This window comes from Lonchura striata, chromosome 3 (genome assembly GCF_050655825.1).
Source record: "Lonchura striata isolate lonStrDom1 chromosome 3, ASM5065582v1, whole genome shotgun sequence".
Taxonomy (NCBI): domain Eukaryota; kingdom Metazoa; phylum Chordata; class Aves; order Passeriformes; family Estrildidae; genus Lonchura; species Lonchura striata.
The window spans coordinates 53,563,161-53,586,298 of NC_140705.1; the positions used below are offsets into that span (position 1 = coordinate 53,563,161).

The 23,138-nt window shown below is 36.6% G+C and overlaps 1 protein-coding gene across 4 annotated transcripts in view; it reads left to right on the forward strand.

The window, feature by feature from the left end:
* Positions 1-23,138, forward strand: part of LAMA2 (laminin subunit alpha 2) — a 334,791-nt gene that overhangs the window by 188,229 nt on the left and 123,424 nt on the right. For all 4 annotated transcript variants that reach the window (XM_077782207.2, XM_085576525.1, XM_077782208.2 and 1 more), the window contains 4 exons: positions 1,333-1,446; positions 9,389-9,516; positions 13,140-13,226; positions 19,328-19,539. In XM_077782207.2, coding sequence (XP_077638333.2) covers positions 1,333-1,446; positions 9,389-9,516; positions 13,140-13,226; positions 19,328-19,539 — 541 coding nt within the window. The remainder of the gene's footprint in view (positions 1-1,332; positions 1,447-9,388; positions 9,517-13,139; positions 13,227-19,327; positions 19,540-23,138) is intronic.

A 23,138-nucleotide genomic window follows, 5' to 3' on the forward strand; every position in this document is an offset into this window, starting at 1 on the left:
TTTTAGCACCGTTTTGAGCCTTATCATTGATATTTCATGTCTAAGCTCTTAATATTAGTGACTTTTGGAGCCTTGAGCAATATAATTTGTATCTGTGCACAACAGATTATTTTCAGTCACCAAAAGAGGGAAAAGATTTATAGATTTATGCAGAAATCACTTGCATCTCATGCCACAGAAACAAAAATACAGCGATGTATTTTAACCTGTTTTTAGGTTTTGGATTTTTACTTATTTGTATTTACAGGATTTGTTTTAGAAATGTGTAACCAAGAATGTAAAGAATGAAAAAATAAGGATAATATCTCAGGTTTTGGAATGATTTTTAAAGAATAATTTCAATTAATCTTTAGATTACTTTCAATTTTTCAAGAGTAAGACAAAAAGTGTCATCTTTATTTTTATAAAGAGTCTGTTGGTTACCTTTTCGGAGTGTGTATGTGAAGGGGAAAGGATTTTCTTTATTAAATGATACTTTTAGTATTCTGTTAATGCAAAACTTTCTCTTTGTGTTATCCAGATGCTTTTGAAGGTCATAAATCTGTCACGTGCTTTTTTATCTTAAGTAAAATTATTGGATCACATGAGCAGTCTTACTATAGAAGGATAGTTTGCAAAAACTATAAAGCCATTTGTGAGATATATAGTAAGGAAGATTGCTGCTTGACATCTTATTATGAGCAAATGGAGTAACTGAATTTTAGCTGATGAATCACAGTTGTATGGTGTCACCTTGCCTACAAAATTACTGGCCATACGTTTAATATTGATTTGAATTTTACATTTAAAAAAGAAAATTAAAATATCAGAGCAGTTTCTTAAAGGGAAATTGCTATAATTTGAGTAGCACAATTTGTAAATAAAAGGATAGCCTAGTTTTCAGCCTGTGCTTTATTTCAGTTTAGCATTTCTCTGGAGTCCTAACAAAATTAAATGATATTTTAATTGCTCTTTTTGCCTGAACTTCTCAGAGAATATTTTTGTTTTGAGGTTTTTTTTCCTCCTTTCTCCTTCAGTATTTCACCTTCTGGCTGTTTTTTCAGTCTGTACCTCTCACCTTCATGCTGTCATACTTCAGTTCTTCATTTCTCTCCTTTATTTTACCATTTCAGAAGAATGATCAAGTTAAAGCTTCCTCTAATCTCACACCTGCCACTAAGGCTAAGGTCAGTGCAAAGCCACAGCACCAGAAAGAAGAATTTTCTTGAGATTTTTATTCATTTGTCAAGTATGTTTGTTGTGTGTGCAAGCATCAAATCCAAGAATTTTTAAAAACCCATTCCTTCCTCTATTCAAACAAGAGTTTAACTTTTCATCTAACTTCTCTTGCAGTCATGCTGGCCTCGACACAGGCGTGTGAATGGCACAATCTTTGGTGGGGTTTGTGCACCATGTACGTGCTTTGGCCATGCAGATGTGTGTGATGATATCACAGGAGCATGCCTGGTAAGTGTCCCTACAGGAAACAATGGACATGGCCAACATCAACCCAATATTCCTGTGCAATTAGATTAGTGACCTCTGAGACCTGGAATAATCAAGAAATAAAAAGCCAGTGAGTAACAGAGGAGATCTTTGTGTTGAGGTTAAGGATCCCCTCACACCAAGATATGGTGTCTTCAACTGTTAAGAAAATAAAATATGTTATTTATCACATAGGATCTGTGTTTTAAAATACAATAGTTTTAAGGTATGGCATGCAGAAAGCAGCAAATGTATGAATGCTTTTTCGTGCAAGATTTATCTTGCCCTCCCATTTTGTCTCCTGCAGTATATTCAATTTATAGTATGTAGCAGGTAACTTCATAAATTCTGTTCTAGTTTGATGAGAAGATTTTGTTAATGCCTTCCTTCTTCTAAATTCATAGTAGGCCTTGAAGGAACACTTAACCAATGTACTTCAGAAAAATATAACCATATGATCTCAGTTAAATCAGTTTTTTATTTTTCTTGTAGACTACAGAGATTTTATGTAGTTACCTACCAATTCAGGAGTTAAATCTGTGATATTATCTATAGTAAGCCTACCAGAACACCACTGTTTCCCACCTGTTCAGCAGCCTTTTGGAATGGGTGAATTATGCTGAATATACTTTTCTGATTGACTCAAGGGCATTTTTAGTTTTATATTGTCTGACATGGCATAAAGCTTGAAACAACATGTCTAATTTCATTAGTCTTGCAGAAGCACAATTTAAGCCAGTGCCAGTTTCGTGGGATATACTCACATTTCCCTGCAGAACTTCAGACTCTGTAATGTGCATGTTTCTAAATGTTCCCTTTTATTCCCTTAAGAAAATCCTGCTGGGAAAATGCCAAAATGAAAAGTCAAGCTTTTTCAAATATAATTTGGCACTTAGAATTATTACTGTTCTTCCTGTTTTGCTCATAGAAGATGTTTAATTGCATTGCAGTGCAAAACAAGATATCCTTAATGTGTGGATCAGTGGATTTTTCAAATTGCTTTTTCATGAATAGAAGCTTAAAATTATTCTCAATTTAATTACACTGTAAGCCTGAAAGAAGTACCTAGAATGAAAAACATGTTTGATGTGACTGTCATGTTTTGAATCTTTCACTTAATACTCAGTGAAAATGTTTATCACTAGGGTAATATGGATTTGTGTTTCCTGACAATTTTTTTTTTTTTTTTGCATTAATGACCATATTCTCCAGCTACAATGTCTATAATATTTGTGTGGGATAAAATGAATTAACAGGTGAGAAAAGGAAAGGAGGAATCTTGTTTAAGGTATGCCGTAACTGTTGACTATTTTGCTTAGGTGTTAGGGGTCCACAGCCAGATGTAAGTTCTGAGGTTGTTGGCTTCTGTGTCTTCACATTTTAACCCTTTTGCAGTTCCCCTCTTTATTTTTGTCTGTAGCGCCAGCCTGGATAAAAGAGAAGGCCACGCAGGCTGCATATTGCTTTTTGTGCTTTTTGGCTGGTGGGAGCTGTTGACTCAGGCAGAGGAGCTCCCCCTTCTGATGTTTCAAGGGTGCTGGTGTAAGAGAACGCAGCGCTGACAAGGAAGTGGAAAATAACCAGCTGAATATGCACTTTCATCTATACATGTTATCAAGCACTCTGCATTTTATGTGTTCTGTAGCTTATACTAGATCAGGCTACAGAGAAGAGGTGCACAGGGAGCTTAAAATCAGTTCTGGATTTTCTTACAACTTTGAAAGCGCTGTAAGTCAGATCAGTTAGTATCCATGCAGGCTATTAAATGCTGCTATTCAATTTGGATCATAAACCTTTTGAAGTGAAAGAGAGAGAAATCTGAGTGCTGAAAAAGAGAAATGTTTCACATCAAAGGCATTCTTTCTATTGAGGTTTACACAGCCTTTTGGCCTCCTTATTATTATTCATGGTGTTTCCTCAGTAATACAACAGACAATTTAGGCATCTAATTTACTGATATAATACTTCTTTTTGCTCTTCCTTAGCTTTGAAATGTAGTTGAAAAGAAGCTGAAATGTGGTTTTGACTCGTGATAAAAGCTCAAATCATCTGCTTCGACAGAAGCCTGTATAAAAAGCTCAATTTAACATATATCTCACAGTAACCTGCAAAGCCCTTTGATCCCCAGAGCAGCCATAGAGAGCTGCACAATACCTTGTTCTCGTTACCACTGTGATATACGTAACTGCTTTGGTACATAGGGCAATTTGGAACATTCAGAAATATTATTTTGTACTATTACACACACATATTTACAGTAGCTTCATTACATTGGTTAAACCTAAACCTTGTGAAAAGCAAGCATATTTCAAGGTGATGCATTCATTGCAGGATACTATATTGCTCTTAGTAAGCCCAGAGAAAGTAGATCTTTCTCTCCAAAGATATGGTCAAATTGCCCTAAACAGGCAGTCTCCAGTGGCATCCTTTTCATATTGTATTCCTCTCTGTATAAACAGCATATACCATGTAGAATGAGGCTGGTGTCAGTGCTGGCAGATGTGTGCTTTAGACAGCGTTCATCACCAGAGCGACAAAATATCTTTACCCATCTCCATACCCACCGTAACAAAATGCTATGTCCTAGCTAAATGCAGTACAGGCTGTCTCTCAAGTGAGGATAGGTAAAGCCTCTGCAATGTCCTGATTACATTTGTATTGTTACACCAGGAAAGGGAATTGTGTGTTCATTTTGATATTACAGTGGTTTGAAAATGCTAGAAGAGCTTATTCATGCTTCCAAAGGCAGAATACTATTGTCGGGTCTAGACAGCAGGCATATACTAAAATAGGCACCCAGACTAACTTTCTTTAGCTGACTTTAACAGCTTCCCTGGTTGTCTCTGTGACAGGTATCCTGAGGAAGGGCAGCAGCATGCCAAATGTGCTATCTTGGACTCTGTCATAATCCCTGTATAAGGTTTTATTTTCATCACTAACATTCTCTTCTAAATGTTTCTTTCCATGTCCATATACACTCAGCTGTATATGCTAGGGTGGTTTTCAGTGTGAATTTAGTGTTCCCGGATATTGGGCATAAAGAAGTTTATCTGGTTTCTTCCAAAAAGGGAAGAGCTGGCTCAGTAGGAAATAGTGGAAAACACTCCAAGGACTCAGCAAGGAAATTTGTACGGAACAAGATCTGAGTCGTACATAAACTTTTGGACAAAAAATAAATCCTACAGTTTTAATTACACAGAGGTTGTCTAACTGAAGTTTAAAGATGTTCAGAGGTAAAAGAGGTACAGAAAATTAATGCATTCAAAATAGTGTGAAATACAATTGAAATAATTGTATTGAAATTATTTTGGAATTGAAAGCACAAGTATTTGGACATAAAATTATTCCTGGCCATAAAGTCTATGGAGCTGTGTAAAAAAACCATGGATTTTCCCGAACCACTAGATCAATGTGTTGGAACAACCTCTTTTTCTATGGGAATAAAAAGAAAGCAGATATAATGTACTGAGCAGGTTAGAGAAGTTGATCATAATCTATTTTATACCCAATCTCATGACATGAAAAAAAATAGTACAGTTTTCCTGTGAACATGAAATTAAGACATCAGAGGCTTAAGGATGCTTTAAAGAAATAATCTCAGTATAATTAGACATTGCTTAAACCAGATGATGTTCAAAACCATTGCTGTATACTTGTCAGGTTTCAAACTGCAATTCAGCCAATTGATATCAAGAAAGCACAAATCTTTCATGAGTGTTGATAATATTTTTAGAAGGACTTGTATACTTCTTATAGTACTGATCTGTAAATGTGGCAGATGAGCAAGAAGTATGTTTAATGCACCACTGAAGAGAACAGGCAGATCAGATCACATCTACGTAATGCATAATCCTTGTTCTTTGTCCTGTAAGGTCCAAACTGGCTCAGGGAGAAAAGTACAGGATGCACAGGATCATTATTTCTCAGATAGACTAACATACACAGTATGGTATGTTCAGATTTTGGTCCTATATATGAGGGGTTCTTGTTTGTTTGTTTGTTTTTAAATTAAAATATTGATAAATTGCTTTTGAACATGCTGGGGACCATCAGTACTAGCCACTTTTTAAACCCTGCCTTCTAAGGGCATAGGAGCAGGCAATTCCAAAAATGTCAGAAGTCAAACAGGCAGAAGGCCAGCTTGGCTGAGCAGCAATCTTCTTTTGGAGATAAGGCAGCAAAGGAAGGTGCATGCAGTGGAAGCAAGGTCAGGTGATGTGAGAGGAATACAGAAATGTTGCTTGCTGTTTTAGAGGAAAAATGGTGTGGTCAAAGCTCAGCTGGACTTGAAGGTGGACAAAAACATGGAAGGCAATTATATAAGTGATTTAAATGAGTTAAAAGCATGAGGTAGTGCACAAATAACATCAGCCCGCTACAGGATGAAAATGATCCTCTCACAAACAGGGATATATTGCCTTTGTCTCCAACATTGATGATGGGCTAAAGGGGTCCCATGGCCTTGAGCTGAAGGACCATGGCTGTGAGCACAATAAACTCTCAGTGTACCCTGAATTAGCGTGGCATCTACTGGATCCATATAAGCCTGTGGGGTCTGATGGGATTCATCCAAGAATACTACAAGAGCTGGCTGATGTCATCCTGAGGCCTCTCTCAATGATTTTGAACAGCCTTGGAAATATGGAAAGACCCTAGTTGAGAGGAAGCTGGCTAACATTTGAATTTTCAAAAAGGTTGAGAAGGATGGCATGTAGACTGTAGGGCTGTCAATCTCATTTCAGTGTATGATAAAATTAGGAAGAAGATTTTTCTGGGAGGTATTGTAAAACACCTGGATCACAGCCAGAAATGCTTCATGAAGGGAGAATCCAGCTTATCAAATTTAATTTTTTTTTTATGACCAGGTAACCCACTTAGATGATCAAGGGCAACCAGTTGATGTAATCTTTCTGGATTTCAGTAAAGCTTTTCATACTGTCTCTCACAGGATCCTTCTGGGAAAAAATGTCCAGCACACAGCTGGATAAACACCTCATGCAATGGGTACTCAGCTGGTTCATGGGTTGGGTGCAGAGGGTTGTAGTGAAGGGTATGATATCAGACAGGCAAGGGAGGGGATTGTTCCACTCTGCACTGCACTGGGACAGCCTCCCCTTGAATACTGTGTGCAGTTTGGGGTGCCACTACATAAAAAAGACATTAAGCTATTACAAAGTGTCCAAAGGAGGGCTATGGAGATGGTGAAGAGCCTTGAGGTGAAGCCATATGATGAGTGGCTGAAGGCACTTGATCTGTTCAGCCTGGGGAAGACTGAGGGGAGACCTCACTGCAGGTACAGCTTCCTTGTGAGGGGAAGAGGAGGGGCAGGCACTGATCTCTTCTCTGTGGTGACCAGTGACAGGACTCAAATGAATGGCTTGGAGTTGTGTCAGGAGAGGTTTAGGTTGGATGTTAGAAAAAGGTTCTTTACCCAGAGGATGTTTGGGCACTGGAACAAGCTCCCTAGGGCAGTGGTCACAGCAGATTTGACAGAGCCCAAGAGGTGTTTGGACAATGCTCTCAGGCATGTGGTGAGACTCCTGGGGAGTTCTGCACAGGGACAGGAGTTAGACTCGATCCTACCATCTGTGGATATTCTATCATTCTGTGATTGTGAGGAATTGAACCCAGGGGTCTGGATTGAGTGGGATTAGACACAATACATGGAAATGACTGATGTTAAAGTGCTAGAAAGTACTTCATCAAAGTGAAGGTAGTCAGATCTTTGTAACAAGAAATGTTTTCCTACAAAATTGAAGGTTTCAGGTGTTTTACTTTAAAAAAGCAGAACCTGCAAGTACCACTCAACAAGAGATGTGAAGCTTTAAAGTAGTGTATTAGCTTCTCTCACTTTAATAACATCCTTGACATATAAACTGTTCATATTCTTCAAAACTGTTAAGATATGTCTGAGGATATTTAAAGCTAAACTTATCACAAAAGAGGAATCCATTATTTTTCAGAAAAAGTACAAATAATTTGACATGATGTCTTAAAAAAGTTGAATTGCAGAGGATTTTTCTTTTGAAACACTTAAATTATTTTTGTCACATCTTCTTGAAGAAGCATATTGTTCCTGGCTACTTTTTGTATGGCTGGTAGATTCTTTTTGAATGCCAATGCTTGAAATACAAATCAAATGGATTTGTTAATTTATGGAAGTTGATTTTAACCCAGCTGACTGTTCTAAAGCTGTAATTTTAATTGATTAAGTGTTTCAGTAATTTGGTATTAGCTCACAATCTCCATAACATAACAATTATGTTAAAATACAGTATTGTGATTGAAGTTTTCATTTCAAATATATGCTGATTATATGCACTAACACTAAGAAAACAACCTTTAAAACAGCAAACAGTATTTCTGAAGGCAAATGCTTTTGATGCTGATGCCCGCATGACTAAAAATATATTATGTTTTTTCAGGTGCCCAGGTGCAGAGCACACTGCAAAAAAGCTTTGTGCAAATCATTGCAATCCTGGAAAGCTGTGAGGAAGGAATCAGTGTCCCTTAGAATATTGTCTGTTTCCTTATTGAGGATAAATTATGTCTTCCAGAGACAGTAAGGCTCTCAAATAGCAATCATTACCATATGCATGAATTACTAAAATAATAAAATAATTTTAAAGTGTTTCTAAAAGACAATTTTAAATTAAATCTTACATTTGAAAGTGCCCACACTTAAAAAAACAAACAAACCAAAACAAACAAAAAAATCCCCACAAAAAACCAAAAACCCAAATGAAAAGAAACCTTCAGAGTTCTTAAGCTGCAGCTCAGATGAAACATTCTAGATTTGATCTGGCCCATAGTCTAAAATAGCAGAACACACCCCATTAACAAAAATCTCTCTTAGGTTTTCATTTTGGCCTTTTGAAGTTGACATATGCTTTCAGTCCTTTTTTCAGTCTATACCAAGCACATGCATTTAACATCCAAAACCATTCCTACTGCTTTCTCTGTTTCTGCATTGTGAAAGGGCTGCACTTGGGTATTTTGTGGGAAATAGCAGTAAAAGGAATATTGTGGTGTGCTAGTAATGTGGGGTGAAGAAAAGAAACAGATTAAGCTGGAAAAGTAATTTTTATGAATCTATTATGGATTCCGTAAAATTATGTAGAGTTTCTAAATCCTATGTGGCAAGAGGGAAAAAGAATATAAAGGGTACTACTCTTTAAAACTTGGTTCTTACAAGTCATGATGTGAAGCTTTTACTTACAGGATCTATTTCCATTCTACTAAAAGATTGTTTAACTTGAGATCAGCCAAAAGCTGTATACAAAAATGCAAATGTAATGCTGCCATTTTTATACTGCATGTTTCATATGTTCAGCTTAATTTCTCTCCTATTATGCAGTCACATAGATGAACACAAAGTGTTGGATAGCACCCTATACATGGTATACTTGTCCTTCCTTCTACTCATGAAATAGAGGCTGGATTCTATTCTAGCAAGTAAGAATTAAGTACTTCAGGCTTTGCTACTGTTTACAAATACTGCTAGCCATATACCTTTTAAAATGAACTACTGCACATACAGGTCAAAAGTAATAATTAATTTTTATAAATTATATCATCTTGGCTGAATTTTTGGAATCAACATCTGAAAACAGTTTGACATAAAATACGACCTATTGCAAGACTGCAATACTAAACCTGTTTTATGCTGCTTTGAAAGTTTTTTTTTTTTAAGCAAGCTAAAACAATAATACAGCTGTTGTGTGGTGTAAATTTAAAGGTTTTCTGTTAAATATTATTTTTGTTTTACATGGAAGAAAGTTATCCATAAGAACATATCTGATTTTGACAGATAACCTGTAGAGCTGTTGCTTAACAAGCAGAAGAAAATAAGGATAGATGTTGCAGATCTTTTTCCATATGCAAGTTGTCTAATTGTCAATTTGTACTTACATCTTCTGTTTAGGACTGCAAACACAACACAGGGGGTCCATATTGTGATAGATGCCTGCCTGGCTTCTATGGTGATGCAACTAAAGGGACAGCTGAAGATTGTCAGTTGTGTGCTTGCCCCCTAAATATACCTTCTAACAAGTAAGTTGTGCATTTATTGCATATTGCTCTTTTCCCCTTAGTAAATTGCATAATTTCTAAATTTATATTTTTACATGTATGCTTGAGATACCTTTTTTCCTTTCAATCAAATAGTATTTTCTGCAACTTCTATTTTTACGATTGTAGAGTGCTTAAAGAGGTAGATAAAGACAAAACGTGGATGAGACTAAGACAGAAAGCACAAGTCAGAATTTGGATAATTGCTTTTCAAATTAATAACTAGCAATTGCTTTTCTGTCCTCCTTAAGAGTAGTTGTTTCTAGTTTTAAAGCTGAATTTGGAGATTTGACATGTGAGTTTTTTCTTCTTTTACTTTTCCTTTTCTCTTAGTTTACATTAGGTGATTTATTTGGAATTTGAATTCATCCTTAGATCTTGTAATTGAAAATATTTTGTCAGCATATCTCAGAAAAATACTGTAAATTTGTCTTATTAAATAAAAATACAAATAAAAATGATTCAAAAATTCTGTTCTAAGAATCAAACTTTCCTTCATTACAAAAGCTTGTCTATGCTATCCATCACTTATCTTAATAGGTAAACCAAGTGTCTTGAACATCTTGTCATTGGTTTTGTCACAGAGAGTACCTGGAAAATAATAGTACCAAAAGCATTTTACATTATGTACCTGAATAAAACTGTTCTGAAGCTTATCTGTGGCATTGCATCCTATTAAAATTGCACTGATCAGAGCAGGAATAATCTAAGCACTTATGAGCGGAAATTTCAGGGGACTGTAGAATGGGAGCCTGCCTTCCTGTTAACACAGCTCTTGAGTTGGCTTTATTAGATACATATATATGGGGTTATTATAACTGCTGCTAAGGCATGGTTGCTCTGACATTCTCATTACTTGGTATTTCCTTGCCTCAGTAGTCAATTATCTTTCTCTTGTTTGAGAGCACTGTGCTGACAAAGAAGGAAAAACACTATCACATTTCTGTCTTGCACAGATGTGCAACAAACCAAGTCAAATAGATTGGATTTAGGTTATGATTGGCAAAATGCCTGGAGGCCTCCATTACATAGTCATCATAGTTCTGGGTGCTTTACTTTCCTTCTGTGAAGTTAACAGTCCCCTTTTTAATATTTAGTTTTCTTGAAAAATAATAGGTACAGAACAAACACACAGTATAAATGTTCTTTGAACTGTGAAATTCTGAATCTTGAAGTCTACAAAGTTTAGAATTTTGTAGAACTTGTTGAAAGGTTCAAGTTCTCATGGTGTTACAGTCTAGACCAATTATTAAATTTATCTATGATGAAAAAAGAAGTTTTAAAGATTGAATGTGTTATCTGAATACTGTTAAAATACTTCTTTGCTTTCTTACTTAGCTGCCAATGAGTTTGTTATGCTAGGGATAATATTTGCAAACAATTCAGATACCTTCATGTAAAAAATACTTTTACCAAGTTCATAGCACAGTACAGGTGTAGGATATGTCATGTCCTTTCTGAGTAACTGAACAAGTGACCTGTTGTATGTACAAATGTATAAGAATTTCAAATTTTTCTTGGAGAATTAGATAAAATCACAAACATATTGTCAGGGGATGTTTTCTATAACACACTAGGAAGCTTTTAGGATGCCCTGTCTCCTAACACAGACTTAACATGTACATTCCCATACTGTATATTCATCCTTGTCCTGTGTCCTGACCCCCATTAGTGTTGTTGCCATATGGGAAAACCGTAAAGAGCAATGATAAATCAAGAGGGGAACTACAGTTTTTTGATGCTTGTTTTGACAAATCAATACTCACAGTTCATTAGTATTTAGCGCTAGTGAGTAATGTGATTCTCAATATTCAGGAAGGTAAATTCTTTTCTCAGCCTGCTATCATATATTTCTTTTGCAGCATGCAGATGGGAATTTCTCAATATATTAATGCTTAGTGTTGCAATGTGGTCCAACTATTAAGTGACAGAAAGAATCAAGGAGGCAAGGTCTGAGCATAACCCTTAAAACATAGAAATTCTACTTTCATCATTATTACTTAGTAATAATAAACACATTATCATTATTATTATAACAATCATCCTTATAATTATTATCATTATTATATTTTAAATTTATGCAGTTAAATTCAGAGCTCTTTATGGAACTTTGGTACAGTCAATTTTGTACAATGCTGTAATGAGCTGTGATAGCATCTCTACAAAGTTTCCCATGAAGCTCTTGGAAAGAGTGAGATTGGGACTGACAAGCAGGAACTTATTTGAAATAAGTCAGGTGCAGCTGAATATATTCAGTGATAATGTGTGCTTTAATTGCTATTAAATAATAGAATGAACAATTATCATTTCCCCAACTGACTGTTCATCCATTTGTGAATCTATTATTAAGTAAATACATTTCAAAATAACACAAACCTTATAAGAAAGAGAAAAATCCCAGCACCTGTTTATATTTATTGGACCTGACCATCCCACATTTTTCTTACTGATCTCTTATATTTGTGGGATAACACAGAATAAAGAATAACTGAGGACAGATCACAGAATGGATGACTCCTGAGAAGTGGGGTCTAGTCACCAGCAGCTAATCACTTCAAATGATGCCAATTAAACTTTTCTATCCTCCCTGGGCCTATTACTTTCCAGAAACTGTCATGGTATTGCCTTCTTTAATTTTTTTTTTTCCTTTTTCTATTTTTCTATTTAGTTGACCATAATTGATTGCCATTACTTAGACAAGGCTTTATAAAAATGCTGGTATGTCTCTGTCTCTAATAATCATTACAGAGTTACATAAGAACAGATTACCTCTTCTTCTGTGTAGTATCTTCCAGTGTGTCAGGAGGTTTCTTCAGAAAAGTGGGTTAAGACAGAAAGATTATGGAAAGGAAGATGCTGACAGTGAAGGAACACAGTTCAGAATTAAACACAGGCTGTGTTGTGGAGCTTGCAAATGGCTACAGTGTCTTCATTTATTAAAAAAAACAAAAACAAACAAAAAAAAAAGTGGAAAAAAGCCCAAACCAGCCAAAAATAATTAGAGCATAACGAAGAGGTAAAGCTTTCTAGTCTGCAAGCTATTCTTAAACTTCAACGTGCCTGTGTGGCCTGTTGCTTGAGGTCATTGGCACTCGATTAACTCAAATACACTCTCTGGGAAATTGTACCAGATATTTCCCATTTTCCCCCTCCCCTTTCTTGTTCACTGGGTTCCTTTCACAGCTGACTATACACAAAGTTAACTGAGCTTTTAATCAGTTGTCCTTCAGAAAGATTTATATAGGGGCCACATTATGGCACGGATTGTTTTGCCAGGCCCTCGGGGGCACAAACAAGCAGCTGTACATTCCTGCCTTTTTAATGGTATCCAGACCACTCAGTGGCAGGCTCAAGTCCCGTAATAACAGGCTATTGGGATGCTGCCATCCACTGCTCTATATTCAGTGTCGCAGAAATAGCAGAGTCATTCCAAATTCAATTTGCTGGAGTCGAACTTAAGCCTCATGTCCTAGAGCAGAATCACTTTTCCTGAGCACTGTTTTGCAAATTAACAATCTCTGAAGTGGGAAGACAGCTATGCTGCTAACCTTATTTTCTTTATGTTTCTTCCTTGTCCCTCTTCTTTCTCAATATCAACAACACAGCTTTAGCCCAACGTGTCATTTTGACCGACATCGTGGATTAATGTGTGATGAATGCCCAGCTGGCTACGTGGGACCACGCTGTGAGAGGTAAGCAGGCACCATGCTTTTAGTCATATGAGACCTGAAACAAAGGTATTGATCACATGGAACAGTTCTACCTTTTATTACCTACCCTTCTCATCCCCATTCCTGTTCTGAAATTCATTGAAAAAGTTCCTCTGCATTTTCCTCTGATATTGGATCCATGAGCTTGTATTTTCTTATGCTTATTATTTTCAGGTAAAATGTCAGGTTTCCAAGAAGCATTTGCTGATAAGTAAGAGTCTTTGTTAAAAAAGTTTCTTCTAGCTTTTCTGTCACTCTTCTGAGATTTTTATAAACCTTTTGACTCTTTTGTCATTTGAATGTTTATAGCATGGCAATTCAAATATGCAGTAAATTACTAATGTTTCAGTTAGAGACGTTAATATGCAGTGAAAATACAGTTCTTCTAATAAGTTATTCGTAGATTTTAATTTTTCTTTTAAAAGAATATTTTCCTTTTTTTTGTTTCTCATTTTCTGTTGCAGTCTTTATTTAGCAAGTAGAACAAACTGGGCTTTAATGACCAAAAAAGATAATTCTTGGTGAAATACACTAAGAAGTTCAATATGTATTTCCTACACTTATTGCTAGCTTTACAAAGGCATTATGCCGAAGGGATCATGTGGAGAATTTAAATGAAACAAAGAGCTGGTGTGACTTCTAGTGCTAAGCTCCCAGGAACCCCCTTCCACAGGAGGTGAGACCGCATAGGCAAGGGATATCACTACTGTGTCTGCATGCCTTTGGTCCCTTGGGATTTCACATGGATGGAACAGATTTCAAGAGCAGTTAGTGTGCCAGGGGACTTCTACTAGCTGTTTGGAGGTCATGATGAATCAGTGTTGGCTTTGTCTCCATGATCTCAATGCCCTGTGACCCTGCCAATGACACCTATTCAAGAGGGGCTTGGGGAGCCAGATAACTGTGTAACACCTAGCTAGACAGTTAAGGGGCATGGAAACATGGCTTAGTAAGCTCTTGCCATTTGGCACTTCCATGTTGTGAAATCCATTGCTTGAAGGATTTTTCAAGGCAAACCCTAAAATAAGGTAAGGCTTCTGAATGAAAACTTAAAATATTCAGGCTGGGATGAGAAGAAGTAGGAATAAACCAAGAGTAAGAGACAACCAGAAAAGCAGAAACCTGACCATATGCTGTGAATCTCCCTATAGTCCCCTCTTTCCAATTTACAACTACTTCCTTTTAAATCGCCTGTTGTGCTATATCTGTCCTGAAGTGAGAGTGCAGGCTGTCACCTGTTTCCACCCATCATCACCCAGTCTGCTCCTGCTGCTGCTATTTCTGCCTGTCTTTTCCTGTCTGTCTGGGAAGTCATCACCTTCTTTCAGCTAGTGGGCTGTGAAGTTAATGACGGCAGGAATAAATCACATCAAGAGCACTTTGGTGGCAGTTTGTCAATGCAGGGTCATTGACAGCTTCCATTAGCAACAAGTGCTGTTTCTGAGTGGAGCAGAGGCTGTAGATGCAGTAGGACAGAGTCTGAATAAATGGCTAAATTTGATTTTAGCCTGATCTCCTAAGGAAATGAGGCTTCTGTGATCTTTTTGTGCACATCTCTCTGGCTGCCTGCGAAGTGATCTGCACTTGTAGGTCAATTTCAACTAAATTTGGTGGAAGGTAGGAGGGCTCAAAGATGATAATTGTTCCTGAAGGTTTTATGAAAAGAAGTGGCTGAATAGAGGTTAATAAATCAGGACATGTCATAGCTAAGGGGGAGAATACTGTGTGAACTCACACCTGATTAAACAGATAGAGAGAGAACAAGAGAGATTGCTAAATGTTCTGCCCATAAGAAAACTTTCACAGGGCAAGGAAAAAGTGCTGCTGTACCCTGAGGGTACTCCCTGCTGAGTAGTAACATCCTGCAGCAAATAATCAGTCCTTATCCTTGTAACCATGAGATATAAATCAACTGGAAATTAGGCCATTAATTCCAAAGCTCACAGAACTATTTGCTTTTAATTGTAACAAGTTGTTTTAAAATGTCTGCAGCCGTCAATAATAATGATCAGGAGAAAGCATGTTGCATTGTGCTATTAGCAGTGGTTGTATAATTGCTGAGAGAGTTCGCATGAAATTCTCTTTCATTTTAGCAACTACAAAGTGACAAGTGATCTTAGCCACGTGATTCATTAGCTGAACAATGGTAAATTATCATGACATAATAAGTATCATGAAGTGAGACTGTGCAGCACTGTGCTTATTTGGCCTAAAAATATATCCTCTCTCCCCTAGGGAGATACATGCATCTCTCTGATTTGTAAAATCTCAAGAAAAAATTGTTACTTCTTTCACTGTAACTCTCAGGAAAATGGTGCCATAATTGCTCAATATTCTGAGGGCTCCAGTCCATAAAGTCATCAAGATAATTGAAGATATAAACTGTGTTGGGAGTTATCACATATCTATAATTGTAGAGAGAGCTCAGCTTTCCTATGTAATGTTTTTCCCGAACAATTAGGCACAAGTTTTCTTTCCTTTGCTCACTGCTCACTTTTCCAAAGGCATATAAAATAGGATGGACATTCTCTTAACTTCGTAAAAAGGATGTATGAGAATGACAAAAAAGATTGTCTTTTTAGCCCAGCACGTTTGCTGGACGATCATATCCATTTTCCAAATACAATCTTGCTAGGGAAAAGAAGTAAAATACATGAGAGTCTAGCTTTTCCTGCAGGACTCCATGATTTATGTGCATGGATCCAGTGACCTTTCCCTCCTAGAAGGAGGGTCAGTATCCCTCATGTGTGAGGAGAAGGGTCAACTGACCCATGTCCTTCCTTGCCCCCACCTCCCCCATTCTGGAATTCTAGCACGGAGTGCCACCAGCCACAGCCTCTCATGAGCACTGTGGCTTCAAACTGCTGCTCACTGTAGCAAATATAATTCTTCCACTCGTGCCAGAGCAGTGAGTCTGTGTTGCAGTACTGATGGGAAAAGGGTCAAACATTTCAGGAGATTTGGTACAACAAATGCGTTACACAGGATTGTTTGCAGCTTGCAGAGGTAGGCATTCTGACATTAGAAAATGCAAGATTTATAGTTGGTCACACAGCAATAACATCTGTGCTGTGCACCTGAGTTAAGATATCTCAATGCATGCTCACAAGCCATTTCTCCACAGGGCTTTTGCCTGATTTTGTGCACAGGTTGAATGCACATAAATTTCAAAGACTCCATAAAAACAGTATTTTCAGACTTTAAAGCGTTTGGATTTGCAGGCTTAATTAACTCTGTCTCAAGGGTTTTTTTCCCCAGTAAATATAAAGAAATGTATAAAATAGACCTGCATTTCTGTGCATACGTGTGTGTATATACAAAGCACCATACAGACTGCTATGAGGAATATTAACCCCATACTGACCAGGCTCATCACACATTCTTATACATATTTTTTTAATAGTAGCCCTGTCTTTGGCACCACTTATGCTAAGTAAAAGCAATGTCACTCACAGACACACCTACATCTGAGAATAGAAAATAAATATATGAACACAATCTTTTTTTTGCTGCTTTTACTCTTGTTTTTGCTTATTTTTTAATCTCAGAGGTGTTATGGTGTAGTTAGAAGTCATTTCTTACATATATTTTTTGTAATGCATAGAAGTAATTTTCCATGACGCATACTTATTGGTGTTTTTTATCTAAACCTTCCCAAATATATTATGTTTTGAACCTGAGAAAAGAAGCTGAAGTAGGAATGTCACTAATGGAATAAAGATGGAACTAAGTGGATTTTTTAAATTTTCCCTTGCAAGTTCAGCAGAAGGGGTAGAAAAATAGGAAGAATTTACATAGATACATGTACACAGTTCTCTTTTCAGCTTTAACTGGTTTACCCCTACTTTCAGGATCATCTTCAGTTGGATTCAAGATTATGCATGTGCATAAGTAAAATATGACTATGTGATGGTAGTGGGTTTTTCTAATTTAAATTATTGAAGTGTAAACTGATGAGAATACAAAGAGTTACAGGGGTCTCCTGCTGTTAATAGGAGGAAATTATTAGCAGTACATTTCACATAAAACATTAGAGTATTCTTTCTGTGAACTGCTTGGTTTCTGTGAATGCTGTCAAATACAGAATTAATCCCTAAATGAGAGTGAAAGAAGAAAACAAACACACATTAAGTGAAGTCAAAAAGATTAGTAGGGTCAAGAGATACAGATTTATGATAAACACACCAATAGTATGTTAGCAAAGCATGAGTTAACTTCAGATGTAATCTACTTTAGGTAAATTAAAGTAACTGCATAAATTATCCAGATACTCTCTGGTTTTGATAAAATGTGGCTATTAATTGTTACATGTTAAGATACATTCTTAGCTTTTGTAACAGATAATGTCACTGAAAAAAGCCTATTTATTTTGGCAAAGTTAAGCTAAAAATTAGTCTTTTGTTGTTGCTGAGATATCCTCCATCAAGGAAAAAAATAATCTCTTCCTTTGCAGGAAATACAATAAATTGCTACCTTTATGGCAGGTTCTGAAAATAAAATACCTGAATTATTCTAATAACAAGATTTTGATGTCTTATTGCTATGAGGAGGTAATTTTGGGAGATGACTGTGCTACAGGGGTGGGCTAGATTGTGGAAATTCTGCTCATGGTCCTGAGTGCTTACATGCATCCAAACCACTGGACTGTTTATACATATTACTGGTTTATGGGCTCTATCTTGGATATTTTGAGAGAATGGAAAAAAATCCTATTTTGTGTAAAACTACAAAAACTTGATCAATTAATTCCCACTGTTTTTCCTCCCTGCTCTCAGTTATCCAGTTTTTATAATCTTTGTGATTTTTGCTGATGATATTTAATAACATTTAGTACATGTTTAGACAGTTTTGCTTAAGATCCAATTAAAAGCATTGTGAGATATTCTGGAAGCAAGGAAAATGAACTTGATGCACACAAGAGTGACAGCATAGTGAGCTCTGCATTTCTGCATTTCTTACAATGATACACAAAATCTTTCCTCAACCGTGCTCTCCAGTACTACTACAAAGTAGAGAAGATGTTTGTGTACATTAAAACTGCATTTAGACTGACTTTAAAATAGTAGGAAAAATTGTTTGTGCAATGTGCTTTATGTACTTTCTGTTTTTGTTATATTAATTGGAGTTCATCTGAGATGCGCATGAATAAATTCATTAGCCAGAACTGTGCAATTTTTCTTTTCTTTTTCTTTTCTATCTACAAGTTGCTCTTACTATGAAGCATGAGCAAATATAACAGAAAAGGAAAGCAGACCAGAATATAAATAGGAAATAGGCTGCGAGATGAGTAGAAATTTGCTTTAAATACAGACTCATGTTAGGTCAGATTCACTAACCTGCTTTACATATGCATATACATATACAGAAATTTGCAGGCAGGCAAGGTGGAAAAGGATGTGATATTTTCAAACAATTCTCTTAAAATATGAAAGGTATAGTACACAACAATATAGTTCCTGTGCTCATGAGCAATCTTTTTGTTACCCACCCATACACTAGAATTCCATTAATTATACAAATCTGACCATGCAGTAGATCAGGAAAAGTCTAAGTCAGGGGATGGATCTTGTTAGGTAAAAAAAAAAAATTATGTCTGTATTACATTCTAAAGGTGTTTTTCTAAACTAAAGACGTTTTTAAGGTAGAGGGGAAAAAACATCATCAGACTTGCTGGTGATTGAGTACAGAACATCTACACATAATGTGCTGAAATGCAAAGTATATCTAACACAGAGTCATAGAATAGTTTGGATTGGAAGGGACCTTTCAAGGTCATCTAGTCCAACCCCCCTTCCTTTAGCATTCCACTAAGATTTCTTGCTATGCTTTGTGTCACCTTCAGTGCCAGTGACAAGATTTTTCTCCCACTGAAGTCTAATTACTGGCAGAACTGGCAGGATTTCAGCTGGTACTGTACCTACAGTGTTGTTAAAAAAAGAGAAGGAGAGAGAAAGAAAAAAGATGCTTAAGACACACTTGAGAGAAGATCAAATAATTTTTTGTGATTAGGAAGGCAACAGAATTAAATATTTCTAATGAGAGGATTGTTTAAGGGTCCTAACTGATGATGTCTTTTACCATAGGTGTGCAGAAGGCTATTTTGGACAACCTCTAATACCAGGAGGATCATGCCAACCATGCCAATGTAATGACAACCTTGACTTCTCTGTTCCTGGCAGCTGTGACAGCTTGTCTGGTGCTTGTCTGATATGTAAGCCAGGTACAACAGGCCAATATTGTGAGAGGTGTGCTGATGGATATTTTGGTGATGCTCTTCATGCAAGGAACTGTCAGCGTAAGTCACGAAGTTTTACAGCTCCTGACAGTATTGATCTATCTTACAACTTTGTTCCTGAGAGGAAGACTGTGCCTCTGTATGTGCGAGCAAGAGAATGGTACAGCTCTAAAAATTATACTGTGCATCTGCATCTAGAAAGGCTTTAAAGTAAACAGAAAGAAGAACTTATTAAAAAAAGCTCTAGTTGAAGCAGATATGGGAAGAAGACAATGGAGCATTGCATGGGTACAAAGGTTATACTAAATGTCAGATCTACAAAAATAAATACAAATAAATGGAAAATAATCACTAAAAAATGCTATAAGCTACCTAGAAAAATCCTGTTCTTTTATAAGATTGAAAGGAGGGAGTGATGTTTCAGTTTCAGGGCCCAGCTCTGGCAGCATTTGTAACTTGTTTCCCACTTATATAACCTCGGTAAGAGTTGGGAGGTGCTGCTGCTTGCAGGTCAAGATTCTCCCACCTGCCAATCAGACCCTAAAATCTCCGGACAATTTTTCTAAAGTGCTCTGAAGGAAGATGCCTGGCACTGCAGCAAGCTATCAATTCTCAGCTGAGCGGCAGCGTGTTATTCAACTACCAGCCCCAGCACATCTTTCCCCTTAGTGATTGCAAAAAAATTATTCAGTGAAGATGAAAGATTTGGTAGGAACAGGAGTTTTTCTTTCTATAGGAGGCAGTGGCTCTCTCTGAGCTGTTGCTGGCACAATTCAGAATGCAGATCAAGTGCTTCTAACTTAAAAACTTTCCTCACGTACTCTTCCTTCACATTCTGAGAAGTGGAATAAAACAAGTTACAAACTATTGTGAAAAAGCTAAGCATTTTATTTCACCGTCACAAGGATTTATTCCTGTTTGGCCCATTATAATAAACACAAGAGTAAACTCACTGAGTACAAAGGTGTTATAGCAGGATAAAATTACACAAGTAAAAGAGCTGGGGCATTGCCTTACTGCTCTGTGTGTAGGAACATGGGGGCCATGTCTGCAGTATGTGCTGTGAGCAGAGAAGTCATCCACTTCCAGAAATTGCCCTTTTTCTAAAAGTGAAAATCCTAGGTTATGTTGGACCTCCAGAGAGTGTATGGGAGCAAACACAATGCAGAACATCACCAAGTTTCTCAGCTAAGGGCAATAAACACTGATGCACACGAAGTCATAGAGAACCCTGAAGACATAACTGTGTAAATGTTTTCTGTACCTACTTTACACAATGCCAGAAAAAAACTGGACAATCCTATATATTCTCTCCATAAGTTAACAGGTCATGATGAATGATGTCATATAAGTTGTAATGTTAAATATGTAAAGTGATTTAAAAAGAAGGGTATGTCAAAAATTACAGCTTCCAGTACCTTTTCACTATTCTTGAGTCATCAATAGGACTGGTGCTTTGACCATTTCCACAGTAGTGATAGGTCCATGAGAAAAAGGTTTTATAAGAGGAGAGTTTGAAAAACATACAACTAAAAAAAATATTTAAAAGAAATGTATGTTTAATGTTGAATTATAAGATTTGCTTTTGTTGTTCATATCATTGACAGGGAGAGCCCCCTAATGTATCCATACCCTGTGCTTGCAGTTACCTTGTATTCATCTACTCTCTGCCTTTCATGTGGGTTTTCTTCTTTGCATATGATTTTTTATTTCCTTTGCAAACTTCCATGAAGTTTGCCCTGCAGCAACAATATCAGAGGGACTGTGCTTTTACTTTGTTGTTTTCAATTTTGTTCCTTATTAAAAAGCCAAATCCAAGAGTATTGCAAAGCATGAATTTGCTTTCAAATTATTGTTTGAAATGTCTCTTGCTTTTTCTCAGTACCATGCTGTTGTGTGCATTAACCATTTCAAATGACAGTACAGCTTTGTATCATCATAGCATCTCTGAATTTTTTGGTGTATCTGTACAAAACCATAAATCTAAGAACAACGAGCAAATGTCCTAAGCTTATTTGATTTGATTCTAGTAGGTTGTTTTTGGAGTGAAACAGGACAGTATGCTGAAGCGAATACCTGGAGATTGAGCTGATGATAATAAAGCTCAGTGTCACAAGATGAATTAAAGCAAATAATCAAGTCTGCCTATGTTCCACTGTATAGGTACTACTGTTGTAGAAGCATAAGTGTGTAGCTTGATCATAAATACAAACTCATAAATATTTATAGAAATGTAGAGCAAATGAAGAGTCTTGACCAGTGTCATTTGGGAAGAAAGTATGACAAATTTCTTTGTATTTCTTTGTATTTCAAATTTCTTTCATTGTATTATAACAACCATTTGGAGGTTTGGACAAGAGCTAATTTTCAATTGGAAGGTTCTAGGTGAGATAAGTGCAATTTATCAGATTGAGTAAGAATTTGTTAGATGGATAGCCCCGACTGCATGTTTCTTATCTATGTACATACTGTTTTTCTTGCCAGAGCCAAGAAAAACAATCAAAGTCCTGATATTCCAAATTCTCCCTTACTACTGCATTGCACTCAGTCATCTGTGACACCATGCAGTGCTGTAATATAAATAGGAAAAACTAATCTGTTTATAACATTGGCGTAAGTTTTCTTTTTGATTCTTGTGTTGTCATATGCCTGATAAGCAAAGCAATTCAAATCAGAATGAGCTTGGGTTTTGAGGTCTATATAAAAAGGTTGGTGAAACATTTCTAATTTACATTGAGGATTGTAGTTTGCTGAATATGAGCTTGAGCATCTTCTTTATCTGCTGACCAATTTATATAAATATATACTCAAAACATATATGGATGTGATACTTATCACCATGTATGGTTTGGAGTGTCATCAGTTTTAAAACATTAATATCAGGTTAAAGAGGTCTGTATATAGGATGAAAGAGGTAAATTATAGATTTGTTTAGTATTGAAAGCTGAAAGGAAAAGACAAGCAATGTTAATTACATCAGATGAGTCTTTTAATTTTTACTTTTTCAAAATATATTGCAAAACAGAAGGAGATTGAAATCTCTGGAGGTGTTACATAACTGGTATGAACAGCAGAACCAGCACATTTTTGTTACTTATCCCAGAATTTTTGCAAACATTTGAGAAACAATGCCATGAACATAATGGCAAGTCATAAAGTTGCTTTCACTAAGAAGAGGAACGTCTGCAGAATACCTCAAAAGCAGGGAGAAAAGCCCCACACCAGTCCTTTCAGTTTATAATTGGAAATTGTAAATTAGCAAGTTCAATGAAATAATCAGGAAGGTCCTGTTGTAATGATCTATATATAAGAAAAATATAACTGCTTTGTCTCACATAGCACCTTCTGACATGCAAGTATGTGACTGTCATTTGTTCACTGCTGGGACTCTTAAGTGTTTCTTAAAATGAAGGTGTCAGGTTGAGGGAAAAAAAAGCAACATATGCAGATAGGGCACTGCAAGAAGGCAAAATGTGGGGTGGAGCCCCAGATCAGAGAGTAGATTGATAATAGAGATGTGGATTCATTCACCTATGAGAGAAAAAAGAAAGGATGTGCAGTAACCAGCTCATGCATAATCACCAGTGACTGCAAGGTTATAGTCCCTGTGACAGTAATCACATCCCTGCTCCCTACTGTGAGTGCTAAGGGTTTTTTTC